At 43.0% G+C, this 22,165-nt stretch overlaps 1 protein-coding gene across 1 annotated transcript in view; it reads right to left on the reverse strand.

Moving 5' to 3' along the window:
- Positions 1-6,453: 6,453 nt before the first annotated feature.
- The window catches only part of Aqp11 (aquaporin 11), a 49,458-nt gene continuing 33,746 nt past the window's right edge, over positions 6,454-22,165 (reverse strand). The window contains exons 4-5 of the mRNA XM_045146121.1: positions 10,711-10,827; positions 6,454-6,791 (exon numbers count right to left, since the gene is read on the reverse strand). Coding sequence (XP_045002056.1) covers positions 6,712-6,791; positions 10,711-10,827 — 197 coding nt within the window. The 3' untranslated portion in view covers positions 6,454-6,711. The remainder of the gene's footprint in view (positions 6,792-10,710; positions 10,828-22,165) is intronic.

Raw genomic sequence — 22,165 nt, forward strand, 5'->3', positions numbered from 1 at the left:
ACTGTCATCTACGCAGTCAGTGGGAGAAGGTAGGTTGCTTTTAGACTGACTTGTTTCACAGTGGCCATGTCTTTGAGTTACCGCACTTGATACGGAGTTCTGGTTAGTCTGGGTTGCAGGGGGCAGAGGAGGCATCAGGCCCTTGCAGCTTCTGTAGTAGGACAGTCTAGTTTCTCGCAGTGGAAGATTACACCAAACAGGAAAGATGCTTGGATACCGGCTGATTTTGAAAAATACACTATCTACTGCAGCCTCAAATACATATTATGTGCGGATGGAGATAGACGATACACACATGCAAGTATATAGTGAGCAGGCAGTTGAATTTGATCCAGTTGCAGTTCTGTGGATATGATGAAGGCTGAAGGGGTAGTGCGGGCAGGGAGTTAAGGCTGTATGCAAGCATGTCTTTGACAGTTATTATCCAAGTAATTTAAACTGATTACGTAGAGGGAAATACTTGGGAAGGGTTATAAATATGAAAATACATCTATCAGAGGGCAATGCTTCCTGTTAGGGTCAGTGGATCACTGGAGATGGGTACTAGAATGAGGGAACTTGTTAAAAAGGTTATAATAGCTGGGGAAGAGGCAGATTTGGATTTCTGTTTAATGACAGCTGGCAGCTAAGTTGTAACTGAGGCATAGAAGACAAGATTATAAAAGGCAAACTAAAGCCGGCCATGGTAGTGCATGCCTATAATCCCAATACTTGGGAGGCAGAGGTAGGAGCATCACTGTTAAGTTCAAGGCCACCCTGAGACTACATAGTGAATTCCAGGTCAGCCTGGGCTAGAGTGAAACCCTACCTGGGATAGGGAGGTGAGATAGAAAAGGAACTCAAGCCAAGGCACTGAATGTCTGAGTGTCAGTCATCAAAAACAGTGTTAAAGTAAGAGTGAAACACAAACTGCGATCTTAAAAACACAAGAGAAGCCGGATGTGGCGCCGCACACCTTTAACCCCAGCACTCGGATGGGGAGGCAGAGGTAGTAGGATCACTGAATTCAAGGCCACCCTAAGTCTACATAGTGAATTCCAGATAAGCCTGGGCTAAAGTGAGACCCTACCTTGGGGGAAAAAAAAGTCAGAGGGACTGAAGGGACTATGTAATAGACAATTGTATACTTGTTTTTATATGCACACACGTGTGTGTGTGTGTGTGTTCAACAATTAGGCTAGACTTGCTGGCTAGAGAGCTTCAGGGGTCTTCCTGTCTCTACATCCCCAGTGATGGGATTACAAGATCATACCACCATATCCAGCATTTTTATGTGGGTGCTGGGAATCAAACTCAGGTCTTCATGTTTGCAAGGCAAGTACCTTCCCATCTGAGCTATTCTCCCAGCCCTATGTTCAAGCATTTTCCACGAATACCCCACTTTTTTCAAGTCACAGAATACTCACACTAGTAACATATGTTCTATGAGAAAGCCATGTGACAAGGGAAATGGTCTCATGTTTGGAAGGCAAGGGGCCATTTTAAAGGAGACTATCATTATTGGTTGGTGTTGCAGTAGCAGAATTCAGACCTAGCATTTGAAGATCTGTTATACTTCAAGAAAGCGTAGAACTATGAGATTTTGTGTGAAAAGACAATATTGGCCTTTTATTTTAAGTACTGTGCAGAACAAACCTATCAAAGTCTGGATTTAGCCATTCAGACACAAATTTAGTGGTCTTGGTTTTAATGCAATACGATGTATTAGTAAGGTAAGAGGCAAAGTCTTTGATCATAGAACTGCCTTCTTTGTTAGACTCTGCAACATGCTGTACCTGCACATTTAAATAGAGCACCTAGCCGCAAGTTCATCACCAAGCAGCACCTAAATTCCCAGGAGCATGTTCATTTACTAAGCAAACAGTTCCCGTCACTTCCTACTTTTCTTAAAGTTTCTATCCTGTGGTCATGGAGTTGCCTTAGAAGGGAAGCACAATTAACTTTTTTGGGGGGAGGGGTCAGTTTTTGAGGTAGGATCTCACTCTTAACTCAGGCTGACCTAGAATTCACTATGGAGTCTCAGCCTAGCCTTGAATTCACAGTGATTCTCCTACCTCTGCCTTCTGAGTGCTGGGATTAAAGACATGTGCCACCTTGCCTGGCCACAGTTAATCTTTTATGGCTTGAGCATGTCATGAAAATTAGACCTCATATAGTAGAACAAGGCTTCTGGTAGAGAAAAGTTGAAGGTTCTCAAGAAATGTTTCTGGACTGGAGGGACGGCTTAGTGGTTAAGGTGCTTGCCTGCAAAGTCAAAGGACCCAGGTTCAATTCCCCAGAACCCACATAAACCACAAGGTGTTGCATGTGTCTGGAGTTTGTTTGCAGTACCTGGAGACCCGGGAGTGCCCATTCTCTCTCTGCCTCTTTCTCTCTGTCAAATAAATAAAAAAGAAAAGTTCCTACTTAAAAAAGAAAGAAAGAAATACTTCTGAGGGCTGGGCATGGTGGTGCTCTTTAATCACCGCACTTGAGAAGCAGAGGTAGGAGGATCACCGTGAGTTCGAGGCCATCCTGAGACTACGTAATGAATAGCGGGTCAGCCTGGGCTACAGCGAGACCCTACCTCCAAAACAAAACAACTGAGAGCCTGCTATGGTGGCTTATGCCTTTGAACCCAGCACTCACGAGGCAAAGGTAGGAGGATCCCCATGAGTTCAAGGCCAGCCTGGGATTAGAGTGAGTTCCAGGTCAGCTTGGACTAGAGTGAGACCTTACCTTGAAAAAAAAAAAACTACTGAGTCTCTAAATATATTATAGACTTGTTTTCTTCAGAACTTTCAGTTTTCCTCCCTCTAGTCACAGTGACGGCTGAGAATTTTGAGGTAGACATAGAAGTGTAACAACAGTTGTGTTTACCTGTATGTGACCTTAGAGAAGCAAACCACAGACACCTCTGGGCTTATCATATTAAAAATTCAGGTTCTACACTACTCGCACTTTGGGTAGAGAATCTTCTCTTCAGATGGCAGTGACCTTGGGATGACTCAGAAGGTATCATAGTGCTGGAAAGAAGTGACTGGAGCAAAAGTAGGTAAAACCATGAAAGCAAATACCACCTGGGACTCAGAGTAGTTTTAACATGTGAAAGCAGAGGTCATAAAGATATAACAGTGCCTAGAATGTTCATTTCGAGTGTCTACCATAGATGCTTATATTTTCTCATGCTATCCTTTTTTTAAAAAAATTTTTAAATTTTTATTTGCATTTTCCATGATTATAAAAAAAAAATCCCGTGGTAATTCCCTCCCTTCCCATCTCATGCTATCTTGATAGTACTGTCTGAATATTTCCTGTGTGTACCTCTTTTTCCATCTGTATCAGGAAATGAACCATTTGTATCTTCCGATAATGATTAAGAGTGTTGTAGATTCAATTGATGTTCCATAAATAATAGTGGGATGAATAGGTGAGTAGATAGATGATGGAAGGATAATTGAGCAAACAAAAATTATGAGAGGAATTAAAAAAAAAAAGTGACTGGAGTACTGAGTAACATCTTGATCACACCTTCCAAGGCTCAGAGTCTAATGCGGAAGAGGTGGCGGAAAGAATGTAAGAGCCAAAGGAAGGGTAGGACTCCTTACAACGTGCTCCCTCCAGACATAAAATGGCCTGCATATCCATGACCTCACCTTGCCTGACACTACCTACTCAAGACCATCATAAGAGGAACAGATCATGAACCAAAATAAAAGACAGACTGATTGAGATGGGGAGGGGATATGATAGAGAATGGAATTTCAAAGGGGAAAGGAGGGGAGGGTATTGCCATGGGATACTTTTTGTAATCATGGAAAATGTTAATAAAAATTGAGAAAAAGAAAAAATAAAATTTAAAAAAAAAAGAAAATTCAAGTTCTCCCTGCTTCAACAGGTAGTTTGCTGTTGGGTGCAAGTGAGAATGCAAAAAGCCTAAACCTTAACTTTATGTGGGGGCTTAATTATGCCCTATTAAAGGTTATAACTTAGGTGAAACTACTGAGATGATTTAGAGAAAATATTTTAAATTTTTTTTGTTTATTATTTTTATTTATTTGAGAGTGACAGAGAGAGAAAGAGGGAGATAGAGAGAGAGAAAGAATGGGCTTGCCAGGGCCTCCAGCCGCCACAGACGAACTCCAGATGCGTGTGCCCCCTTGTGCATCTGGCTAACGTGGGTCCTGGGGAACTGAGCCTCGAACTGGGGTCCTTAGGACTCACAGGCAAGCGCTTAACCGCTAAGCCATCTCTCCAGCCCCTAGAGAAAATATTTTAGATGCGAGAATATATTTCAAATCTAAGAAACCTGAGCCAAGTGTAGATGGTGTTCCCTTGTAATACCAGCAGTCAGAAAGATACCAGTGAGGTAACCCCAGGCCCAGAAAGCCAAGTGCCACATGTCCTCTGGTATGTGGATACTAGCTACAAACGTTTGGGCTTGTGTGTGAGGTGGGTTGAAAATCAGTAGCAGAAGCCAGTAAGCTAGAAAGGGGCTATAAGGGAGGGAGGAGCAGGAAGGATTTAAGGGGATGCTATTGTATCTATGTAAGTAGATGAACAGGTTACTGGGGGTGGAATGGCCTGAGTGAGGTCAGGAGAAGAGATTGAGTAAAGGAAGGGGAAAGGGTTAATCAAAATTTAAGAGTGTATGAATAAGCTGGATGGAAACCTATTTTTTTGGACAATAGCCCACCCAGCAGCCATAGATTATTACTAGAAAAATTTCAGTGCCAGAGATGGGATACCTTATAGTTGTTGGCCAGGGAGGTCCCTGATGCCTCCAAAACATTACAGGTCATTGCCAAGGCTCTTGGTTTCCCACCAGGAATAAAGGGTGAGACCCTATTGCTGAAGATTCCACATGCCTGGGCTGCAAGGTCACTGAAAAGTCAAACTAGAGCTGAGCTGAAAACCTCCTCCATAGACCAGCTGACAAAGCTGGAAAAATCTGCACTGCACGCAGCCCTATGGGAGAGAGAAGTCATCAGTGGTGGACACAGTATGCCTTAATTTTGGCCACCCAAGCCAAATGAGCCAGTGGGTGCAATAGTGACATGTCTGTTAAGGGAGAAACCAACCACTAATTGGACTGGAGGTCCAGTTCACAGGAGGGAATAAATATATTCCTAGTACTGAAAACCTATGGTAGGGAGGTCATGAGCCCTAGGGGTATAATGCCTATATTTTGCTCACTAAACTGCCCAGTAAGCCCTTCTCTTTAACATTCATATTAATGCTACTCTCACTTTGGGGTTAGCAAAGTTTCTCTTATCAGCTGGTGGAGACCTCTGGGATGACTCAAAAGGCACAATTGTGCTGAGAAGTGACAGGAGTGTTCAGCATTGAAACATCTCTCATTACACCCTGCAAGGCTCAGGGTCTATTGGGGAAAGAATGTAAGAGCCAAAGGAAGGGTTGGACTGCTTACGATACCTTCTTCCAGACACAAAATGGCCTGGATATCCATAACCTTGCAATGCCTGGTACTACCTACACAGGACCCTAATAATAGGAGGAAAAGATGATATATCCAAGACTAATTGAGAAGGGGAGGGGATATAATGGAGAGTGGATTTGTGAGGGGGGAGGGGAGGGGAGGGAATGATGTTTTTTTTATCTACAATTATGGAACTTGCCAAAAATTTTAAAAAGAAAGATGATGAGTTCAGCCAGACATGGTGGTGCACATCTTTAATTCCAGCACCTGGAAGGCATAGGTAGGAGGATCACTGTGAGTTCGAGGGCAGCCTGAGTTAGAGTGAGACCTTACCTTGAAAAATAAGGGAGGTTGTAACGGGTGAGTCATGCCAGGCTGCGCTACATAGTGAGACTCTGACTCAAACAAAAAAAGCAAAAAGAGCCAGATGCGGTACACACCTATAATCCCAGGACTCCAGAGGTAGAGGCTGAAAAAACACTAAAAATGGGAGACCAGCCTGGGGTTCCTACAGAGTTCCAGACAATCAGGGCTGCATAGCAAGACTGTCAGAATTAGTAAGTGGAAACCTGTTGTGGAGAGTGGATCTGTATCGTACTTCCAAAAGCCATTTTCTCACTGAAAAGACACCACTGGTCATATCCCTGAGAGCCTGGCTGTAAAGCATTTTCCCTGGTTCTATAAGCAAAACTGGGGGAGGGAGGGCTAGAGAGATGGCTTGGTGGTTAAGGCCCTTGCCTGCAAAGCCAAACCCAGATTCCATTCCCCAGTACCCATGTAAGCCAGATGCACATGGTGGTGCATAGATCTGGAGTTGGTTTGCACTGGCTGGAGGCCCTGGCATGCTCATTCTCCCCACCCCACCCTTCTCTGTCTCAAATAAATTATATATATACATAAATTTGAAAACAACACTGGGTAAGCTTTAGTTACACATTCTGTTCATTCAGCCTGCACCTGGTAGAGAATTTCCCTGGTCTACCGTCACCCTCCCTTCCCCTTTCGTTTGTTTCCCACCAAAGTTGATCGTTGTGTGAGGTTTCTGAGGTTTTAATGAATGAATCTTCTCTAGCAGCATTTAACACATCACTAGAAAGAAGTCTTAACTGAGAGATACAGGATACCTCATTTTCACAGTAATTTTAAGTCCCAGTGATGAAGAGTTTAAGACGGTCCCTCAAAGGAAGTGAAAACTGACAATCCGCTGTGGCCTGATTTTGCATATGAGGTGATAAAGATCTTGATCACGTCAGCAGGACTGTCCTGTAACTTAGTTTGAGTCTTTGGAACAGTTACTCCTTTTTATTAGTTGCTTGGTTGTTATGCAGCCATGGAAGGAAAAAGCTGAACATCAAAATCATCAGCAATATCCCTGAAAGACAAAATGCAGTGTAACTAAACCAAGACAGTCTCTAAGAAAGGCGTTAATGACTAATGGGATAAAAATTAATATTGCTATTCTCATAGTTTTCTTAAACTATAAATCCTTCTTTAAAAGCATATGCTGCGAGGGGGGGGTGTGCTGGAGAAATGACTCAGCACTTAAAGGTGCTTACTTACTAAACCTGAAGGCCCAGGTTCAATTCCCCAGTACCCATGTAAAGCCAAATGCACAAAGTGGCGCATGCATCTGGGGTTTGTTTTTAGCAGCAGAAGGCCCTAGAGTGCCCATTTTTCCTCTCTCTCTCCCTTTCTCTCAGGAAATAAATATTTTTTTTTTATTTTTTTAATTTGGTTTTTCGAGGTAGGGTCTTACTCTGGCCCAGGCTGACCTGGAATTAACATGTAGTCTCAGGGTGGCCTTGAACTCATGGTGATCCTCCTACCTCTGCCTCCCGAGTGCTGGGCTTAAAGGCGTGCACCACCACACCCGGCTGAAATAAATATTTAAAAACAACAAAAACTGATTTATTTTTATTTTTAGTTATTTGAGAGCGACAGACACAGAGAGAAAGACAGATAGAGGGAGACAGAATGGGCACGCCAGGGCTTCCAGCCACTGCAAACGAACTCCAGACGCGTGCGCCCCCTTGTGCATCTGGCTAACATGGGACCTGGAGAACCGAGCCTCGAACCAGGGTCCTTAGGCTTCACAGGCAAGCGCTTAACCGCTAAGTCATCTCTCCAGCCCGCAAACTGATTTTTTTTTAAGTATATATTTGGTAAAAATCAATAGGGCTCTAAACAGTTAATTCAAATGATACACAGAACCCCAAGACTAATAATTTAGGGTTGGCTCCATTACAGACTTGTCAGAAAGCCTGGACTTGTGCATTTGGCTCTCTGTGAAGGGCAGCCCGCCCTCCATGCTTGGGGATGGCCCTGGGGAATGAGGAATGATGGGACAGCACTCTGGAATGTCCTGGACCCTCAGCAGTGTGTTAGAACTCTTCATCAGTGCAAATACCAGCAGGGGTTACAGATGTATCAGGTCAGACATCTAAAACAGTGCAGTTCAGTCCGTGCTAAAACTTTAAATATGGTAAAGATCTTGTTTTTAATTATTTTTGTTTATTTTTACTTATTTGAGAGACAGAGAAAGAGAATAGGCATGCCAGGGACTCCAGCCACTGTGAATGAACTCCAGATGCATGTGCCACCTTGCGCATAAAGATAGTTTTTTTGTTTTGTTTTTTACTTTTCTTTATTTGAGAGTGACAGACAGAGAGGGAAAGAGGCAGATAGAGAGAAAATGGGCACGCCAGGGCCTCCAGCCACTGCAAACGAACTCCAGACATGTGCGCCCCCTTGTGCATCTGGCTAACGTGGGTCCTGGGGAACTGAGCCTTGAACCAGGGTCCTTAGGCTTCACAGGCAAGCGCTTAACCACTAAGCCATCTCTCCAGCCCATAAAGATAGTTTTTACACCTACATGTCAGTAACTCTTCAACTTGTGCTTTTTCTTTTGTTTTTGCAGCAATGATAAATCAAATGAAGCACTTTACACATGTTAGACAAGGCCTCTATCACAGGACTATGTCTCTAACCCCGAATTTCATTTCTCAGGTTATACCAGACAAGTCAAGCATGTAGTCACTGCTTAGTTTTTCAGTGTGAAATAAAAGAAAGTGATTTGGGCTCCAGTTACTGTATTGAAAGAGGATTTTGCAATAGTTTTTTTTTTTTTTTTTAATTCATGATGTATTTAGGCTTAAAGTTCTAGGAATATTCAGGTATCAAATGAGTTTTTATTTTCCTTTTTGGCAATCATAAAAAAAATCTTAATGTTTGACTAGCATGTTGATACCTTAACATAGGTTTTATTTTATTTTACTTTATTATTTATTTATTTATTTTGTTTGTTTTTTCAAGGTAGGGTCTTGCTCTAGCTCAGGCTGACCTAGAATTCACTATGTAGTCTTAGGGTGGCCTCAAATGCATGGATCCTCCTACCTCTGCCTCCTAAGTGCTGGGATTAAAGGCGTGAGCCGCCATAGCCCTTTTTTGTTTTTAAATATTTTATTTTTATTTACTTATTTGAGAGAGAGATACAGAAATAGGCAGGTAGAGAAAGAGAGAGAGAATGGGTGTGCCAGGGCCTCCAGCCACTGCAAACAAACTACAAATGTGTGCGCCCCCTTGTGCATTTGGCTAACGTGGGTCCTGGGGAGTCGAACCTGGGTCCTTTGGCTTTGCAAGCAAGCGCCTTAACTGCTAAGTCATCTCTCCAGTCCCCCTTTTATGTTTTTGTTTTGTTTTGTGGTTTTTTTTGCATGTAGATACTGGAGCACACATGTTAGCGTAGAAGCCAGAGAGCAACCTCAAGTGTCATGCTCAGGAAGGCCATATACCTCCTTTGAGACAGGGTCTCTCACTGACTTGGAGCTCACCAGTTAGGCTGCACTGGATGCAAGTGAGCTCCAAGGATCCTCCTCTTGGCCCCTCCAACACTGGGAGTACAAGTGTGTGCCACGACACTCCGCATTTTTAGGCAGGTGCTGGGGATCAAACTCAAGTCCTTACACTTGCAAGGCAAGCACTTAACCAACTTAGCTATTTCCTTGGCCCTTCTAGGTGCTTTTTGTTTGGTTGGTTGGGTTTTGTTTGTTTGTTTTTTATTAGTTTTCTATTCAGTAAATACAGGCAGTTTGGTACCATTATTAGTCTCATCCATGACCTACCCTTGTTTTGTTTTTTGAGGCAAGGTCTCACTCTAGCTTCACTCAGTTAAAAGGTTAATGGAGGAGGGATCCTGGGGAGATGGCTCAGCTTAATTGCTTTAATTAGGTGATTGCTTGCAAAGCCTACTAGTCCGGATTCAATTCCCCAGCACCCATGTAAAGTAAAGCCAGATGCAAAAAGCAGCATATATTCCAGGCATGGTGGCACACACCTTTAAGTCCCAGCACTCAGAAAGCAGAGGTGGGAGCATTGCTGTGAGTTCTAGGCCACCCTGAGCCTGCATAGTTAATTCCAGGTCAGACTGGGCCAAAGTGAAACCCTGCCTCAAAAAAAAAAAAATTTTAAAAAGTGGCATATGGGACTGGAGAAATGACTTAGTGGTTAAGCGCTTGCCTGTGAAGCCTAAGGACCCTGGTTCGAGGCTCAATTCCCCAGGACCCACGTTAGCCAGATGCACAAGGGGGCGCACACGTCTGCAGTTTCTTTGCAGTGGCTGGAAGCTCTGGCGCGCCCATTCCCTCTCTATCTATCTGCCTATTTCTCTCTCTCTGCCTGTTGTTCTCAAATAAATAAAAATAAAAGTAAACAAAATAAGTGGCATATGCATCTTGTGTTCATTCGTAATGGCAAGAGATCCTGATGCCACCCTCACATACATGCAAGTAAATAACTTTTTTAAAGATTATTTTTGGATGGAAGTGATTTGTATTACTGGCCCCAGCCCCAGGGACTCACAAATGCTAGGCACACACTGTACTATATACATCCAGCCCTGATAAAAACAGTTTTAAAGGATACCACACAAAATACTATTTTGAGAATGTTAACTATGTTTTATCATTTTCTTTTTGTACTTACTATGGCTTTGGAAATTGGCATGTTACAATGACATTCTGTGTCACATTTTAAAACATCCTAATCTGGGCTGGAGGGATGGCTTAGTGGTTAAGGCATTTGCTGGCAAAGCCAAAGGACCCAGGTTCAACTCCCCAGGACTCACGTTAGCCAGATGCACAAGGGGGCAAACGTGTCTGGAGTTCGTTTGCAGTGGCTGGAGGCCTGGCGTGCCCATTCTCTCTGACAAATAAATAAATAAATAAATAAAACAAAATATTTTAAAAAAGCATCCTAATCTTTGAGGCATATATAGCAAATAAAAATATGCTTACCTAAAGAAGGAGCCAGCCAGTATACTATAAAAAATTGATGAAAAGCTTCATCAAAGCACATGAAATGTAGTGAAAGTGCCAATGCTGGATTAAACAGAGCTCCTGTTATACTTCCTCCTGAAACAGTAATAAAAGTAAAAACACGGTAAGAATCGATAGCCCAGGATCCTCTTGGATATAAGCCCACCTTCGTATTATTATTTTATTTTATATCAGTTCATATTCACTTGCAATGCTGGGGATGAACTCAGGGCTTGGTGCATGCTAAGCATGTGCTCTACCACTGAGCTATCCCACCCCCTTTGTATCAAAAACAAGGGGCTAGAGAGACTGTTCAGCGGTTAAAGATGTTTGCTTGTAAAACCTGCCAGGCTGGGTTCAATTCCCCAGCCACCTGTGTGAAGCCAGTTGCACATTCGTTTGTAGTGGCAAGAGATCCTGGCACGTGCATACATGCACAAAAAATGGGCACACACACGCACATTCACACCTCCCACACACAAATAAATAAAAGTTTTAAAAGGTAAAATGGGGCTGGAGAGATGGTTTGGCAGGTCAGTGTTCGCTGCAAGCATGAGGGCCTGATGCTGCCTGAGTTTGGTTTCCCAGCACCCACAGACACAGCAGAAGGAGGATAGCCGACCTTTTCCTCAGGTCTCTGGGTGCCTGTGAGTACATCTGTACAGATACATGCATATGTAGCACGCGCCAGACACCATAACATACTACACATGTGAACAGAGGAGTGAAATGGACCAAAGCATTATAGCTGGGTCCATTTTACTTGTCAGCAGAGTCCTTAAAATGTGACTGAGTAAGCCGGGCATGTTGGCATACCCTTTTAATCCCAGCACTCGGGAGGCAGAGGTAGACAGATCACCATGAATTCAAGGCCACCGTGAGACTCCATAGTGAATTCCAGGTCAGCTGGGGCTACAGTGAGACCCTACCTCGAAAAACCAAAACAAGTGACTGAATAGTAGATCTCAACAAAACAGTTATAAATATTAAGCAGGGCTTGGCGAGATGCCTCAGTGAGTAAGGAGACTTGTGCAGGCAAGAGGACACACATTCAGTCCCCACAGAAAGCTGGATGTGGCCACTCACGCCTCCAGCCCCAGCTGAGGGGTAGAGACAGGAAGATTGCTGGGGCTCACTGATGAGCCGGTGTAACCAGAAAACAGGAATCTCTAGGCTCCATGAGAGATTCCAAATGAAGGAAGAAAAGCAGAAGTACAAGAGGAGGGCACTTGTCTGGTGTCTGCTCCTGTGAGCACACATCTGCACATGCATGTGCGCGCACACACACACACGCATACAACACTACCCCACCCAACACAACAAAACCTGAGACGTGACTGAGTAGGAAGCACGATTCTCAGCCATCGACTACTTTTCAGGACATGTTCCAGCTCTACAACCAGGATAACTGACATGGGTTTATGGATTTGGCCACACAGAAAGCAAGAGAAGGCTGGATGACTGACCAATGTGACTCACAGAGCTGTGGCTATGCATTCCAAAATGACCCCTTAACATTTCAGTTTTCCATGTTTTTTAAACTTTTTTGTTCGTTTTTATTTATTTATTTGAGAGCAACAGACAGAGAAAAAGAGGCAGAGAGAGAGAGAGAGAGAGAGAGAGAGAATGGGCGCGCCAGGGCCTCCAGCCACTGCAATTGAACTCCAGACTTGTGTGCCCCCTTGTACATCTGGCTAATGTGGGTCCTGGGGAATCGAGCCTTGAACCTGGGTCCTTAAGCTTCACAGGCAAGTAAGTGCTTAACCACTAAGCCATCTCTCCAGCCCTCCATGTTTTTTTAAAAAAATATTTTATTTATTTATTTGAGAGAGAGAGAGAGAGAGGGGAAGAAGCAGAGAGAAAGTGAGAATGGACACGCCGGGGCCTCCAGCCACTGCAAATGAGCTCCAGACTCATGGTCCCCTTGTGCATCTGCCTTACATAGGTCCTGGGGAATCGAGCTGGGGTCCTTAGGCTTTGCAGGGAAACATCTTAACTCCTCAGCCATTTCCCCAGCCCCATGTTCATTTGTGTTTTTTAAATTGTTTTTTCAAGGCAGAGTCTCACTCCAGGCTGACCTGGAATTCACTGTGTAGTCTCAGGGTAGCCTCAAACTCACAGCAATCTTCCTACCTCTGCCTCCTGAGTGCTGGGATTAAAGCGCCACCAGCCCAGATCTAACGCTTCAGTTTGATTCCACAAAAATTGAGTTTCTTGGCACTAGACAACTATGGGTAGAAAGATAAAGACATGCAGGGGGGGCTGAAGACATGGCTTAGTGGTTAAGCACTTGCCTTTGAAGCCTAAGGACCCTGGTTCAAGGCTTGGTTCCCCAGTACCCACGTTAGCCAGATGCACAAGGGGGCGCACATGTCTGGAGTTCGTTTGCAGTGGCTGGAAGCCCTGGCGCACCCATTCTCTCTCTCTCTGTATCTGTCTTTCTCTCTGTGTCTGTCGCTCTCAAAAAAAATAAAAATAAAAAATGAACAAAAAATATTTTAAAAAAAGAAAAAGACATGCAGATTTCTATAATATTATATGAGTTATGCTCACGCACGTGACCTGTGGCTTTTTCAGACATTTATCAATGGGAATGAACTGAGCCACTGCCCTCTTTACGAGTCCTCACAGCCCGTTCTGTTTAGTTTGTGTGAGAATAGACAGCATTTTCCCTCTCCTGAATGTGGGCTGGCTCTGCAACTGGAACTGACAGAGTACACAGTGACACTGAAATCTGAAAGGAAGGACTAACAAGTGGTGTTTGTCATTTGGAATCTTGCTTGTTTATTTGGTGTTTTTTTGTTTGTTTTTGTTTTTCGAGGTAGGGTCTCACTGTAGCCCAGGCTGACCAGGAACTCACTCAATAGTCTCAGGGTGGCCTTGAACTCACAGTGATCCTCCTACCTCTGCCTCCCTAGTGCTGCGATTAAAGGTGTGCACCACTACGCCCAGCTTTTTTTTTTCTTTTTTTTAATGAGCAAAAGAGGGAGAATCGGTGCACTAGGGCCTTAGCCACTGCAAACAAATTCCAGACAGCATCCGCCACCTGTGTGCCTGCCTCACCTTGTGCTTCTGGCTTACCTGGGTTCTGGGGAGTCAAACCTGGGTCCTTAGGCTTCTCGGGCAAGCGCCTTAACCACTAAGCCATCTCTTCAGCCCTGGAATCTCTACTTATTTTGTTCTCATGAGACAGTCCCTTGAGCATAGGAGTATGCTGCTGGGGGACGAGAAGCCACGTGGAGAAAAAGCAAAGCCTCCAAAATGCCAAGTGGAAGCAGCAGTCAGGCATGAGCCAGGACGCTCAGCTCTCGGGTTGCACTCAGTTGACCGCGGCTGCACAAGCGCCAGGGAGGGTCCGCCCACCCAACATTAGAGCCATGAAAAACAACTACTATTATGTTGAGTTTATGGTGTGTCGCATAGCAACAGCTACAACTAATAGAAATCCACATCAAGTATAGGTTCTGTGTAAACAAGAGCCCCAAACAGGGAATTAACTGGCTTTGCTGTTTTACTACATAATTCTTTGTTATGGGGGGGGGGGGCGGGCTGGTCCACATACTGCAGGATGATTTTTGGCATCTCTGGCTCCTACCCACTAGATATGGGTAGCTACTCTTCTCCCCACATTTATTTATTTTTTGAATATTTTATTTTATTTATTTGCAAGAGAGGAAGGAAGAGACAGAGAAAGAGAGAAAATGAGCACTCCAAGGCCTCCAGCCACTGCAAATGAACTCCAGACCCTTGCGCCACCTACGTGGGTACTGGGGAATTCCAACTTGGGCCCTTAGACCTCACAGGCAAATGCTTTAACTGTTAAGCCATTTCTCCAGCCCATCTCCCCACATTTTAAAATTATTTATTTATTTGACAGTGAAAGAGGGAGAAGTAGAGAGAGAATGGGCGCACAGGGCCTCCAGCCATTGCAAACGAACTCCAGACGTGTGCACCCCCTTGTGCATCTAGCTAACATGGGTAACTGGGGAATCGAACCAGGGTTCTTTAACTTTGCAGGCAAACGCCTTAAGTGCTAAGCCATCTCTCTCCAGCCCCATCTCCCCACATTTTAACAATATCCCCAGAGCTGGGGAGATGGCCGTGTAAGCGTGAATAGCTGGATTTGATCCCTAGCGTTCATGTAAAAAGCCAGGCGTGGCCACACACACCCGTAAGCACAGCAATGAGAGGACAGGGGCGGGGGCACTGTGGGGGCTCAGCAGCCAGCCTAGTCCAGAAACTGCAAGCTTCAGGTTCGGGACAGGCTTTGTTGCAGCCAGGTTCGCATAGCTGGTAGAAATCACCCAACCAAGAGCAGCTTTGGGAAAAAATGGTTTATTTTTGGCTTACAGGCTTGAAGGGGAAGCTCCATGTTGGCAGGGGAAAACGATGGCATGAGCAGAGGGTGGACATTATCCTCTGGCCAACATAAGGTGGACAACAGGAACAAGAGAGTGTGCCAAACACTGGCATGGGGAAACTGGCTATAACACCCATAAGCCCACCCCCAACAATACACTCCTTCCAGGAGGCATTAATTCCCAAATCTCCACCAGCTGGGATCCTAGCATTCAGCATACCTAAGTTTATGGGGGACGCCTGAATCAAACCGCCACAGATCTGATCTCAAGGAATACACACACACACCCAAAAATGTCTCTAAGGCCGGGCGTGGTGGCGCACGCCTTTAATCCCAGCACTCGGGAGGCAGAGGTAGGAGGATCGCCATGAGTTCGAGGCCACCCTGAGACTACAGAGTTAATTCCAGGTCAGCCTGGACCAGAGTGAGACCCTACCTTGAAAAACCAAAAAAAAAAAAATGTCTCTAGATATCACCAAATGTCTCCTGGGACAAATTCCTCCCAGTTGAGAACCACTGTCCCAAGGACACTGACACTGGTACCTATGTACAAGAAAACATACATATATACACATTTACATGTATGTATATATGTGCACACATATATACATGTACAACCAGATATAAATACAGTTATTTCTACTTGTAAAGAAATGAAATCTAAATATCCATTCATAGAAAGACTGCTAAACACACAAGCTTTTTTTTTGAGGCAAACCCAACAGACTGGCCTTTTTTTTTAAATGACAGATAGAGAAAGAGAAAGAATTGGTGCACCACAAAGTATGAAAATCTGAAAGAAATGGATGATTTCCTTGATCTATATGACCTACCTAAATTAAATCAAAATGAGATTAATCACTTAAATAGACCTATAACAAACATGGAGATCCGAACAGTTATCAATAATCTCCCCACTAAAAAAAGCCCAGGCCCGGATGGATTCACTGCTGAATTTTACCAGACTTTTAAGGAAGAGCTAACACCATTGCTTCTTAAGCTTTTCCAGGAAATAGAAAAAGAAGGAATTCTACCAAACTCCTTCTATGAGGCCAGCATCACCCTGATACCAAAACCAGGCAAAGATAGAACAAAAAAAGAAAATTACAGACCAATCTCCCTCATGAACATAGATGCAAAAATTCTCAACAAAATATTGGCAAACAGAATACAAGAGTATATCAAAAAGATCATTCACCCTGACCAAGTAGGCTTTATCCCAGAGATGCAGGGATGGTTCAACATACGCAAATCTATAAATGTAATACATTACATAAACGGGTTGAAGGACAAAAATCACATGATCATCTCATTAGATGCAGAGAAAGCATTTGACAAAATCCAACATCCCTTCATGATAAAAGTCCTACAGAGACTGGGAATAGAAGGAACATATCTCAATATAATAAAGGCTATTTATGACAAGCCTACGGCCAACATATTACTAAATGGGGAAAAACTGGAAGCTTTTCCACTAAAATCAGGAACAAGACAAGGGTGTCCACTGTCCCCACTTCTATTTAATATAGTTTTGGAAGTCTTAGCCATAGCAATAAGGCAAGAGACACACATAAAAGGGATACAAATTGGAAAGGAAGAAATCAAGTTATCATTATTTGCAGATGACATGATTCTATACATAAAGGACCCTAGAGACTCTACTAGCAAGCTATTAGAGCTGATCAAAACCTACAGCAATGTAGCAGGATACAAAATAAATACACAGAAATCAGTAGCCTTCATATACGCTAACAACAAACACACAGAGGATGAAATCAAAGAATCACTCCCATTCAAAATTGCATCAAAAAAAATAAAATACCTTGGAATAAACCTAACCAAGGAAGTAAAGAATCTATACAATGAGAACTTTAAAACACTCAAGCGAGAAATTGCAGAAGACACTAGAAAGTGGAGAAACATCCCTTGTTCCTGGATTGGAAGAATCAATATTGTGAAAATGGCAATCTTACCTAAAGCAATCTACACATTTAATGCAATCCCTATCAAAATTCCAAAGGCTTTCTTCATGGAAATAGAAAAAACAATCCAAAAATTCATTTGGAATCACAAAAAACCTCGAATATCTAAAATAATACTGAGCAACAAAAAAGAGGCTGGTGGTATCACCATACCTGATTTTAACCTATACTACAGAGCCATAATAACAAAAACAGCATGGTACTGGCACAAAAACAGACATGTAGATCAGTGAAACAGAATAGAGGACCCAGATGTAAGCCCAAGTAGCTATAGCCACCTGATATTCGATAAAAATGCCAAAAATTCTCATTGGAGAAGAGACAGCCTCTTCAGCAAATGGTGTTTTGAAAACTGGATAAATATCTGCAGAAGGATGAAAATAGATTCTTCTCTCTCGCCATGCACAAGAATTAAGTCCAAATGGATTAAAGACCTTAACATCAGACCTGAAACTTTGAAACTGCTAGAGGAAAAAGTAGGGGAAACCCTTCAACATATTGGTCTTGGCAAAGACTTTCTGAATACAACCCCAATTGCTCAGGCAATAAAACCACAGATTAACCACTGGGACCTAATGAAATTACAAAGATTTTGCACTGCAAAGGACACAGTGAAAAAAGCAAAGAGGCAACCTACAGAATGGGAAAAAATCTTCGCCAGCTATATATCTGATAGAGGATTAATATCTAGGATATACAAAGAACTCAAAAAGTTAAATAATAAGGAATCAAACAAGCCAATCAAAAAATGGGCTATGGAGCTAAATAGAGAGTTCTCAAAGGAAGAAATACGAATGGCATATAAGCATCTAAAAAAATGTTCTACGTCACTAGTCATCAGGGAAATGCAGATTAAAACTACATTGAGATTCCATCTCACTCCTGTCAGATTGGCCACCATCATGAAAACAAATGATCATAAATGTTGGCGGGGATGTGGAAAAAAAGGAACCCTTCTTCACTGCTGGTGGGAATGCAATCTGGTCCAGCCATTGTGGAAAACAGTGTGGAGGTTCCTAAAACAGCTAGAGATTGATTTACCATATGACCCAGCTATAGCGCTCCTAGGCATATATCCAAAGGATTCATCTCATTTCCTTAGAAGTACATGCTCAACCATGTTTATTGCTGCTCAATTTATAATAACTGGGAAATGGAACCAGCCTAGATGTCCCTCAACAGATGAGTGGATAATGAAGATGTGGTACATTTATACAATGGAGTTCTACTCAGCGGTAAGGAAAAATGAAGTTATGAAATTTGCAGAAAAATGGATGGACCTGGAAAGTATTATACTAAGTGAGGTAACCCAGGCCCAGAAAGCCAAGCGCCACATGTTCTCTCTCATATGTGGATCCTAGCTACAGATGACTGGGCTTCTGCGTGAGAATGAAAATACTTAGTAGCAGAGGCCAGTAAGTTGAAAAGGAGACATAAAGGGTGGAGAAAGGAAGGGAGGAGGATACTTAATAGGTTGATATTGTATATATGTAATTACAATGATTGTAATGGGGAGGTAATATGATGGAGAATGGAATTTCAAACGGGAAAGTGTGGGGGTGGGGAGGGAGGGAATTACCATGGGATATATTTTATAATCATGAAAAATGTTAATAAAAATTAAAAAAAAAAAAAAAAAAGAATTGGTGCACCAGGGCCTCCAGCCACTGCAATTGAACTTCAGATGCATGTGCTGTCTTGTGCACAAGTACAACTTTGCACACTTGTGTCACCTTGTGCATCTGGCTTTTTGTGGGGCCTGGAGAGACAAACATGGCTCCTTAGACTTTGTAGGCAAGTGCGTTAACCACTAAGCCATCTCCCCAGCCCACCCTAATGTATTTTTCAATAACGAGAGAAATCTCTGTGAACATAGATATCCCAGATAAATCATTGAGCAACTGCTATGAAAAAGACTGCAGAAAGTAAGTTATGATTTTTTTAATGTTAGCATGAACACAAAATGCATATTTCATAAGGTCTTACTATGCATATGGTAAATGAACTTAAGGAGCTTGGAAGAACACACCATAGTCACAGGTCTACTCACCTAGTGGAAAAGAAGGCTCAAGCATGGAGGGTGACACTTAAAAAACACTTGTAATCCTAGCATTTGGGAGGCTGAGACAGGAGAATTGTTGAGAATGCAAAGTCAGCATGGGTTACATAGTGAATTCAAGACCAGCCTGGGCTACATAGAGAGGAGGAGGGGAAAACAGAAGGAAGGAGAGAGAAATACAATAGGGATAAAATGAATTCAAGTGTTTCAGGTTTCTACAGAGAACATCTTTTTGTATTGTGCAACAAATTATTTGGACCCACGTTAGCCAGATGCACAAGGGGGTGCAAGCATCTGGAGTTCGTATGTAGTGGCTGGAGGCCTTGGCATTCCCATTCTCTCTCCCCCTCGTTCACTGTCAAATAAATAAATAAATAAATATAAAATATTTTTTAAAAAATTGGACACAGAACACAAAACCACTATTAGAAAGTGGTTTTGATCAACAAATTACTAATTATTGACTTTTTTTCTTTTTTAGTTTTTCGAGGTAGGGTCTCACAGTAGCCCAGGTTGACCTGGAATTTACTATGTATTCTCATTCTCAGGGTGGCCTCGAACTCACAGCAATCCTCCTACCTCTGCCTCCCGAGTGCTGGGATTAAAGGCATGTGCCACCACGCCCGGCTTAATTACTGACTTTGGAAGGAGAAATGACAGTGTATGTTGAAGAAGAGGTATTCGGGGCGTGGACCTGGCTCACTACCAGGACTTGGAGGATAACATGACCGTAACGCCATTACCACAAGCAAAGGGAAGGCCCAAAGTCTTAACAATCCTAGCACTGAGGTTTCTCAATATTATAAAGGGCATCAATCTCTGTGACAGTAAGAGACTAGTTAAGCTGCATAAGGCTCATGTGTAAACCAGAAGATCAGTTTACTCACCGTGGAAACTAGCCCTTTCCTAGCCAGAACATCCTTACTCTCCAGGGTGCCAGGTTCCAACACATGGCCCCTGGAAAACCAATGCTATCTATCCTGAGAACAAACACTCATAAAGCATCACTGTCCAGAACTGAAAACAGCTTTCCAAAGCAAGTCTTTTTACCCAGATTCAATCTCTACCCCTGGGAAGATACTCCCAAAGTTTACATCTGTCCTTCGCATCACTGGTTCACACTGTTTATGCATTAGCTTAGTAACTAAGCTAGCTAGCTGTTTTTAGACTGTTATTTTATAGTGATACGATACCGTTTGCAGGGCTGGAGAGGTGGCTTTGTGGTTAAGGTGTTTCCCTGCAAAGCTAAGGGACCCAGGTTCAGCTTCCCAGGACCTATGTAAGCTACATGCACAATGTGGCACATCCATCTGGAATTCATCTGGTGTACCCATTCTCTCTCTCTTTCACTCTCTTTCTCTCAAATAAATAAATAAAGGGCTGGAGAGATGGCTTAGTGGTTAAGCGCTTGCCTGTGAAGCCTAAGGACCCTGGTTCGAGGCTCGGTTCCCCAGGACGCACGTTAGTCAGATGCACAAGGGGGCGCACGCATCTGGAGTTCGTTTGCAGTGGCTGGAAGCCCTGGTGCGCCCATTCTCTCTCTCTCCCTCTATCTGTCTTTCTCTCTGTGTCTGTCACTCTCAAATAAATAAATAAAAAATGAACAAAAAAAATTTTTAATAAATAAATAAAAATAAAGATTAAACAAAAACAACTTTCAGAAGCTGGACGTAGTGGTGCATGCCTTTAATCCCAGCACTCAGGAGGGAGAAGTAGGTGGATCGCTGCGAGTTCAAGGCCCCCTGAGACTACATAGTGCATTCCAGGTCAGCCTGGGCTACAGTGAGGCCTTACCTCAAAAAAAGAAAAACAACTTTCAGATAGACCCATTTTCATATAAAAGTTGTTAACGTATATTTTCCTAAACTCATCCCAAAAGTGAGGCAGGATAGAAAAATAGGAAAAATTGGGGGGATGTAATAAGGCAAAGAAACTGCCTTCCCTGGGATCTAGCTTAGCCTTCCTGCTGGCTGAATCAAGAAACTTCAGAATAACTTATGTAGCCAAAATTGCCTACAAACGCAACATATGCTTTCCTGCATATAAGGATGTTAAAGACAATAAATGAACTATGTTCACTTAGGGACAAAATGTTTGAAAAAGATATTTTATTTATTTACTTATTAGAGACAGAGAGAGAGAGAGAAGCAGAGAGAGATAGACAGGCAGACAGAGAAAGAATGGGGGTGGGCAGGGCCTACAGCCACTGCAAATGAACTCCATATACATGCGCCACCTTAGGCATCTGGCTTGCGTGGGTCCTGGGGAATTGAACCTAGGTCCTTTGGCTTTGTAGGCAAGCACCTTAACCACTAAGCCATCCCTCCAGCCCAACCAGTTCATTTTTTTATTGCTATTATTATTTGTTTTGGGGGACAGGAAATCATTCTAGCCTAGACTTACCTGCAAATCACTCTGAAGGCCAGGCTGGCCTTGAACCCATGGTCCTCCTTTTACTTCATTGTCCTGAGTACTAGGATTAAATGTGTGAGCCACTGACTTTAGTTCATCTGTTTCTACTTAACTTTTAAGTTTTGCTTAATCTTTTTTTTCCAATTTTTTTTATTAACAGCTTCCATGATTATAAACAATATCACATGGTAATACCCTCCCTCCCCTCACCTTCCCCTTTGAAACTCCGTTCTCCATCATATCCCCTCCCCCTCTCAATCAGTCTCTTTTATTTTGATGTCGTGATCTTTTCCTGCTATTATGATGGTCTTGTGTAGGTAGTGTCAGGCACTGTGAGGTCTGCTTAATCTTCATTATTTAAAAAAAAAATACTTTATTTAAGCCGGGTATGGTGGCACATGCCTTTAATTCCAGCACCTGGGAGGCAGAGGTAAGAGGATCACTGAGTTCAAGGCTACCCTGAGACTACATAGTGAATTCCAGGTCAGCCTTGGCTAGAGTGAAACCCTATCTTGAAAAACCAAAATAATAATAATAATAATAACTTTATTTATTTGCAAGCAGAGAGAGAGAGAAGAGACACAGATGATAGGATGGGTGTGCCAGAGCCTCCAGCCTCTT

Source organism: Jaculus jaculus, chromosome 3 (genome assembly GCF_020740685.1).
Source record: "Jaculus jaculus isolate mJacJac1 chromosome 3, mJacJac1.mat.Y.cur, whole genome shotgun sequence".
Classification (NCBI taxonomy): domain Eukaryota; kingdom Metazoa; phylum Chordata; class Mammalia; order Rodentia; family Dipodidae; genus Jaculus; species Jaculus jaculus.